Source organism: Meleagris gallopavo, chromosome 4, assembly GCF_000146605.3.
Source record: "Meleagris gallopavo isolate NT-WF06-2002-E0010 breed Aviagen turkey brand Nicholas breeding stock chromosome 4, Turkey_5.1, whole genome shotgun sequence".
Taxonomy (NCBI): Eukaryota; Metazoa; Chordata; class Aves; order Galliformes; family Phasianidae; genus Meleagris; species Meleagris gallopavo.
In genome coordinates this window covers 57,717,494-57,726,594 of record NC_015014.2, presented here as the reverse complement: position 1 = coordinate 57,726,594, position 9,101 = coordinate 57,717,494, and the positions used below count along the sequence as shown (strand labels likewise).

Genomic DNA, 9,101 nt, shown 5'->3' with positions numbered 1-9,101 from the left:
AGCTTTAAATTTATGCATATATAAGGAAATAAATAAAAAAAATACTTTAGAGCTTAATGTTTCAGAGCCAGGAAGACCATTTAGGTATTCAAAAGGAGCCTACTGATAGGTCCGGGGGGGGGGGGGAGGGAAAAGTAAAGGCAAAGTTATTTATTGCCAAAAGCCAAGAGAAGATCAGGTAAGCTGATCTTTGCCAAAATTTACATTTGCCTGTGAATTTATACTATTTATTTTCTCCAAGGCTGACAGTTTTCAAAACTAAAAGCACCTTTAGAACACAACTCTACTTTAAAGATTCTCTGGTAGGCTCCTACATGACCAGGTCTGCAACACCAGGCTCAGTTAAGTGCCTGGGATTCTGGCACCTTGCTTGTAGATGTCTTTGGATTCTATCTGCAGCTCGATCCTGATATTCAAGAGGGTGCCAATGGCTGGAGTGCAGTCAAATGTCTCATTTTTCTAAATTTCTCCTTGTCAGTTTTCAGTGACTGTGTTTCCCTCATGCTCTCCAAATTTATGACAGGTATGGAAAGGCAAAAATTATATTAATGTAGAAAGAGTGAAAGAGAAGTCAGGGAAACAGAATGATGCATGTGATGCACAGTGTCATCCAAGCACTCAAATGGCAGTAAGTCACAATGAAAGCAAAACTTGCAGTATGTCTAGATTCTATAGCTACAAAAAACTTGGCCTGGTCCACTCTGGTTTTTACTGCTAGCTTGAAATAATGTGAAGTACAACTTCAGGCAGCTCACAGTAGAAAACTGCATATGTTCTAGATTGTGTTTTCTAATGAAAACTGTTTGTCATCAGTGCAACGTGAACAACTGCTCAAAATGTCAAAGCATGACAAACACATGTTGTACCCATTTAATCAAGTTTATATTTTATATTTATTTGCACAATACAAATTATTAAACAGACATTCTATTTCAGTTTCCAACATAGACTTCTACATATTATTTTCAGTTGCTTTGGCTTGTCTGTTACTGGTACCAGTACAATACCAGTCCTACCATATGGTGTTTGTCATTCACACACCAGCATGGATTATACCTTAGTGTCAGACTAGCTATCACAGCCATTAGAACAAACAGCTTGTTTTGTAAAGAATATTTAATGCAAAATGAAAGCTTGAGAGCATTTTACCACCATGCTGGGGTGTGAAATGGTGTACCCTTCCAAAAAAAAGGTTGAAATTACCAACTTCTGGACAAGAACTGAAACAATGTTTTTTTTTACACAGATATCACCACCGGGAACTGATTATATGATCATCGTTTTCTAGAATACACCAAATACATACAAGCAATATGTGCAACATAAGCTATTATCAACTACCTACTATAAATCATACCTGTGAAAATACATAGGAGCATGTTGTGAATATTTAAAGAGTAAAGTGCTTTAACACAGCAAGTGAATCCACCTAGTGTCATATCACAGGCAAACAACATGTTCACTTTGGACAGAATAGTCTCCATGCAATTAGTCAGCAGCAATGCCCTGCATTCTTCTATAACATGAAACAAGTATGTAACACTTCAGTCATATCGGGTTTAAAATCAAGATAAAGTGTTTACACTTACAAAACTCAACCAATGCTCTACATTAGCATCCGTTTTAAGCATTGCTACAGCAGGGTGGTTTTGTGTTTATTTTTCTTTTTAAGAAGCCAAATGTTTGGTAGTGTAAATGCAGCGTACATTGAAGATGCCGCTGAACCAAAATGAGCTCATTATGCAGCTGACAGGAATGGGAAGAAGAAAAAATCAAAAACAAATTTAATGGCTTTATGCACTGTGCTCCTCCAGTCATGCTCTATTTTCACATGCCTCCCTGCAGGTAGGAGTTTAGACATGCAATTCAAGCAAGTGATTGCTTTCAATTCAAAGACAGGCCATTTACTGCCAAGACGACCTTCCAGAATTGTGCTGAATTCAATTATACTTCCCTGCCTCAAGTTCAACAACACTTTCTTAAACTCACTGCTTGCCTTCAGCACAATATCTTTGGTTATGTCATCTTCCTCCATCAACTTGGTTCCATTTTTGCTACTGAAAGGCATACCCACAGTTATTTCAAATTTGTACCGATCGAACATTTTCATGTGGCACTTATGCTTTGTCAAGTACTTGAGACGGCACAATTCTTCCTCCTCCATAGTGACATTTTTGGGGTCACAAAGAGGGTAGGTTTCACCATACAAGCACCTCATCCAATCGCCAATAAAAAGTGGAAGCATGTTTATTGCAGATTCTGCGCTATTGTCAATTTCTGTAACACGCACGTATTTGAACCGCCCAGTCCAGGTCACTCTGTGTCCTTCCAGATGGCTACATAAAATCTGAGTGCGTGCCATATTGGTCTCCTTCCATGATCGGGGTCCACAGAGGAAGGCATACTGATTCCACGTCAAGGTGGAGTTGTAAACTTTCATTCCCTCTGATCGATACACATAGAACCAACAAAACAACACCACAGCCGTAATCCACACCAAAATGAGTTTCACAATTGAGCTTCGAGTGAGGGATTTAACCATATCTACTACAGAGAAATTGACTTTTGTCCACCATCGGAAGAGCAAAGGAACAGCACACAAAACTAGAGTCACTACAATTTTCATGAGCTCCAGAGACACGAACCACTTAATGAAATGGACCAGACACATCAGCGCAATGCCTACACCTAGCACTGGGAGTGCAAAGAGAAACAGAAAGTATCCGATTGATGCACGGACCAGCCCAATGCCAGAGGACTCCCGCAGAATGACCACGGAGAGTTCACACCACATAAAGCAGACCAGATATGGGACCAGGTAACAGTAGGTGCCTTTAAAATTTCGCAGTTGTGCCATTCTAAAGAAAAGATAGAACAAATACAAAAACAAAAGGCACGGGATGCTTACATTGATCACAAAAAGATGGCCTACAGGAACAGTAAAGAAGGTTTTACCTAAGAATTTCAAGAAGCCAAAATTCCCAGGTAATATCTGCAACAGGGATAAGCAACCTGCTGCTATCTCAGTCATTAGTGCTCTTCGCGTGTATGGCTCTGCACACGTGCTTAAACTCATGTAACTTGTCACTGTGAAGAAAACTGAGACAATAGCTAACTCTGAGCATGGTATACAGTCCTTGCTTGCTATAGGGAAGGAAAAATTCACAAAGAATACTGAGAGTAAAAAATAAATGTACGGCTCTAAGTGATTCCACCCAAAGTTCACCTCAGCTTGCTCAACATCTAGGTTTGGTTCAAAACGAAGCAGTAAGTCAGTCAAAGTGCGGAAGTTTTCCCAGGCCTTACTGTCCTGAAAAACTTTCAGTGTGCAAATCACCATAGAAATGAAGGACAAATAGAATATAACTAACGGAATAATGAAGGCAAAAAAATCAATTGTCAGATTACTGATGATGAAGAAGAAGATGAGAGCATTGATGTGATGTGTTGGAATAATGGTAGACAGCCAATGCATTCCTGCCTTTGATGCAATATCTATAAGATATTCTTTAATTTCCATTATGGCATGAAGTGGGTATTTTACAACCTAGAAAGAGAGAAAGAAGCATTTTATTTAAGAGCAGTTTTGTACTGGTACATCACAGATACTAACTGAAGCAGTAGCAGCCAGTTGTCTAATCTCGGTTGACATGAAAAGATTTTTATTCCAAAAGAGTTTTGCCAATAACCTGCCTTTACGTTGTCTGATATTATTAGCTCTATTTTGATTAATTCAGTCAGGTGAAACGCAGAGGCTATTTTGATTTCAGGGAAGATGAATTTCATTACCTTTGACACATAATTAAACGGCTTCCTAGTCAAATACTCCGCTCTGCTAACTTCACACTGAAGATAACACAGAACTGTAGCCCTGCAGTTTAGTTTAAGTCATCACTTGAGCTGTGAGTAATGAAAGTTTTAAAACATTTAACTCTACCACTCTTCTGCAAAGATGATGTTATACACTCTGATTATATGCACTTGCAGAAAGTCTTTATACTTGTGTTTTATCTTTAAAAGATCCTTTCCACATACCTACAAATGCAGCTGTCAAAATCTATTTTGTAAACAGCAGAAAATCACTGTATATAATCTTAAAATTTTACCCATCTCACATGGCATTTTCCTATGCAATTATACAGCAATAGACGAAATGCTAGATCAGATCTCCCTACAGCCACCTACACATTTAGTGCGTTAGCAATAAATTTTCAGGATTTTTTTTGTTCAAACAAGCATTCAAATATTACCATCTGCATATCATATGCGCAAACAGTCCCATAAAAAAAAAAGTTTTTAATGTTTTCCCAGAAGTTATGCTTTTATATTAATTACAACAGCAGAAAAGCCAAAAGTGCTTCAGCAAACCTCATTGTGAAGAAATGGCAACAAACACAATGACTTTAGCAAAAGTATCTCTGCTGTTCTTCATAAATGCATTTCTTTCAGAGTATTAGTTGTTCAAAATATTGGGAGATAACATCTATTACTTTTTCCTGTTAACCCTTCAGTATGATAATGGACAACAAAATCCCTCATGGCAGTAGCTAGGAACCCCCTGCCTTGCTTGAAATTTATATTGATACTGAACACTCATACCTCAATTTTCCCTTCTCCTTTCACTATCCAGAGAAATAACAGTACAGAAAACCACTGATGACAAATTGCACCATTCTTGAAATCGTCCATAATACAACTTTCTAACGCCTCAAGGCTAAAGATAGTTTTTGCCACCTCCTTGTTCCTTTTAATGTAAGAAAGATATCAAGTATATAAAAACAACTGTAATAAAATTATGACAGTTATTATAGGAGCCTTTAAATTCTCATTGAGATGAAATGAATGTAGTTTGTCCCCTTGCAAGGAAAACTATTACCCTTTTCTCTTAAATACACACCTGAAATTATGAAATTATAAATACATATAAGAACTAAAGCCAAAAAAGAAATTATAACAAAAATTCTACTGCTGATCTACTGAGGCTAAATATCAGCTTTGAGAATCAAGTACAAATCATCTCTGTCTTCTCTGAAATGTGCAAGTTACAGCCCTTCCACATAACCTGTTTATTACTGTCTGCTTACCTTCAGTCTCAGAGGCAGCTCTTCAGGAGTCTTCCCTGCCAATTCATCATCTTCCTCTTCCTGCATAATCAGGTTAGATGGGATGATTCCCTTTGCATACTTCTTGGTAATCTCCACAAAGTCATCCAAAGCAATAAATTTTTTAGCTGTAAGATTAAGTATAGATTATGAGTAAATAGCACCACTAAAATGCTGCACTGATTATATGAACTGGAATATTAACTTTCTTTCATGTTATTAAAGATGTGCTCTGGACTTCAAAAACTGAATTGCTGATAACACTGGCTTTCCTTTAAACTTGCTCTAAGATTTGTGCTTAAAACAACCAGCTGCTTTTCCCAGCAATACATGACTACTCTAAATCTTGTCAAATCAGTACATATTTTATTATATTTGCAAGTAGGAAAACAAAACAGTTTATTTGTAAGTATTCCAAGGAAAAGAGACTGCTGGATTAGGTTACCCAGTTTCAAATTGTAACTTATCATAGCTTTGGTAACTGAAAGAAATCTTTAACTAAAATCCACGTTGAAATGAAACAATTGTACAGGAACAGTAATGAATTACCTTTACATGATGAACTGAAAACCGATTTCTGATTTGGTTTAGCAATTATTTTTCTAATTTTGTAAGTTACAGACAGATATAATTACATCAAATGCCCAATTATTTATCTCTAGAAGATTAAATACAAGTTTACTTTAGCATATTAACTTAATATGCTGTTGGGCTGTATGAAAACTCCTCCTTCAAACTACATCAGTGAGGATTTAAATCAGCTGGCCACAAAATATGCTTTGCTCAGTTGTACACAAAGACAAAATTTTGTCACTGCCTAACAGCTCATTTACAGGTATGAAGCATCTTCTCAGCTATTGGCTCAGTATCCACTCCTACAAGTAGAACAGAAGTAAGAGATTACTTCAGAGATCTCCTGGGATGCTACAAGATGCCTTATACACTGCTTCCAACTCTTTTCACACCCAGTGCCTTGCATTAGCATGCATTAGCTGGTTTCTATGGTAGGCAAGCTTCATGTCGTTTGTAAAGGAGGATAATTAACAGTAACTTTTCGCATACGCTGCAGTAAATGACACTGCTGTAGATATGAAAGACTTCTGAATGACAAAAATCTGTAATACACCACCTACACAGTACGTTTAGCAAGTCAGCTGACAAAAATAAGAACGCTGGTCTGCTCAATATAAGTTTATGATTTTAAAGTGACAGCAAACTGAATGGCTTAACTAAGTTTCAGATAGAAGATTCGTGGATTTGAGCTTTAAAAAGGAATTAAAAACTTTAACAGAAATAGTAGCTATGGAAGCCATATAAAATACATTTGAATTTTTTAATATGAGAAAGCTGTAGATAACAGGACAAAAAAAAAGGCATTTTTTCAAGATACTCATTAAAGGAAGAGGTGTTACAAGGAGTTCAATGGAAAAACAGCAGCTTGCAATTTTTGCTTCAATCTCACAACTTGGATGTTGCCCTTGCTTGCACTTTCAAAATATTTTTCTGTTTCCCCACTGTATGAACCCATATGTCCCACCAAATACCATGTGGCACTGTTCCCAAGAAGCAGTTTAATTTTCTGCTAACTTGCCTTTTCATTCACAGACTGCAAGGCTACATGACTTGCACAAAGAATTCAGTGAGGTTCCTCAGTTGTCTTTGGTGTGCTCCAGATCACTCCTAACACCACACAGACAACCTACGCTTACTGCCCAATTTGGACCAAATATAAAGCAGTAAAAATAGATTTTTGGTGAGGAATCAGTATGTGGACATGATTAGAATCTGACTTAAGTTCCTTTAGGAACTTTTACATGACTCTGAGTTATCCTGAGTGGGAAAGAGTTATTAATTTAATACGTATAGTTGGCCTATCAGGCGTAACAATACATACACTCTCAGGCATGCAACAACTGTCCATTGACAGCATCAGCTTTAGTATTCCATTTATGCCTTCATTAAGAATACTCCAGATCAAGTATCAGCAAACATATTACTGGCTTAACACTCCCAAGAATTGATAGCATATTAAAACTGAAGGAAAAAATTCCTGCTGGCAAGATAAATGCAGAAACTCAGTGCATCAGAGAAGTAAAAGCTGGATAGGAACAGCTGTCTTGTTCATCCACGAAAAGATAAAAGCTCTCTAGAGAAGAGGTAACAGCTTAACTCCTACTTTAAGTGTTTGATGAAAACTTTTCATTTTTAAACGTTATTAGTATTTTGTCATCCAGATGTCTCTTAAATTGATATTAAAAATGTATGTTGTAGATTCTACTTCATTATTCATAGATTTTTTTCCTTCAATTTGGTTATGACAAATTCCCCTGCCTCCCCCATCCACCGTAGGGAAAAGAAAAATATGCACATCAATTCCTGCCTACGCTTACATGTAGGTTCATTTACTCTCCTGTTATTTTATCTGCCATTTAAGCCTTGAAAGAAAGAAAGAGAGAAAGAGAGAAAGAGAGAAAGAGAGAAAGAGAGAAAAAAAGAAAGAAAGAAAGAAAGAAAGAAAGAAAGAAAGAAAGAATTGAGAGAAAGAAAGAAGGAATTGAGAGAAAGAAAGAATTGAGAGAAAGAAGAAAAAAAAAGCAGTTCCTTTTCTGACATTCTGAATTACTGAAGAATCCAGAACAAAATGACTTGCTTTGCACTCATGCTCTGTCAGCACGTGCCTCTTCAGCTAAGGAATGCAAAGAACATGAGTGTCATCCAGCAAGTGCCCAGTGATGTAACTCCAATGAACTCAGTTACAACTGTCTTATGATTCCATGACCAAACAATGAAACACAATCCTTGAAGGACTATTTCTAGATTTCCAGAAGTGGCAAATCAGTCACAGGAGCAGCTGATCTACTCCCATGGAAATTTTGATAGGACCAGACATTTGGTCTTCAAAGTACTATTTGTCCCTGTCTTTATTCCCTCTTTCATATACACATAGAACACATAGGCATGTGTTCTTCCTCCACTTTTACTTCTACTAAAGTTGACATAAAGCTGAAATACTCTGTTCTTAGGAATGTTAGCACCTGTGTAACGAATACAATCCTTGAAGGTAAAGGCCAAACTGAACTGATGGAATGTACATTTAATCTTTCAAGGACCTGAGACATGCAAAACCCTGATCTGGCTTATAAATCCACATATAACATTTTAGTTGCATGATTCCCAACTACAGTATATTAGTAAGTAACAAGTCGTGGGACATTTAGCAGTGCTTTCAAGAACCAATCTACATTTTATATATGACATAAACTGACCTGTCCCTACCTACTTGAGATATGAAAGGAATATCCTGGTACATATTTCTAAGATAAATTCTTGAACAAATATGAAAAAGCAAACGTTAATTATAAGGGAATGGCAAACAGAAGCAAGGCAAATAGAGCAAGGGAACTGTCTGCACTAAGAGTCTGCATAATCAACTCCCTTACCATAAGTAGAAACTTTATTACAATTTAGAAGGAAAAAAAATTACTGAAAGTACAATTTATTTTCTTTTTACTGAATTGTCTCTTAAGCTGAAATGGGAAGAAAATGGCAACTTACATGCAAATTCCCTTTAATGTACTAATCACTGATAAGTTTATGAGAATGGTAACATTCTATGGCTTCATGTGCAGATCACTTATTTACCTTGCATACAGTAAATGGACATCATCAATTTATAGCAATTAAAACTTGCTATATATCCTCACTCAGGCAGATTAAAAGAAGCAGTAGGTACTCACATTCAGAGCTCACTAAGCGCTCCAGCATTCTCCTCTGCTTCTGCACTGACTTCGGGACTGGACCAGGTTGCTTCTCACCATCTGGTTCAATAACAGAAATTAAAGCTGCTAATTAAAGTGATCAAACAAAAACTGGAATGTTGTTCAACCTCAATATATCTGGAGAATGCTATTTCCTCAAACTCAGCACAAGACAAACCTACATATCAACAGGTATGGAGTAGCTATTTACCTTTCTGTATCCTTATTACTATGCTTAAAA

The 9,101-nt window shown here is 36.8% G+C and overlaps 1 protein-coding gene across 1 annotated transcript; it reads right to left on the bottom strand.

Moving 5' to 3' along the window:
* Positions 1-863: 863 nt before the first annotated feature.
* WFS1 (wolframin ER transmembrane glycoprotein) lies at positions 864-8,951 on the bottom strand (the record flags this gene model as incomplete). The annotated part of the gene is made up of 3 exons (XM_019614962.2): positions 864-3,547; positions 5,085-5,230; positions 8,840-8,951. Coding segments are annotated over 3 exons (2,067 nt in total), but the record flags the coding sequence as incomplete, so codon positions are not given.
* Positions 8,952-9,101: the final 150 nt, after the last annotated feature.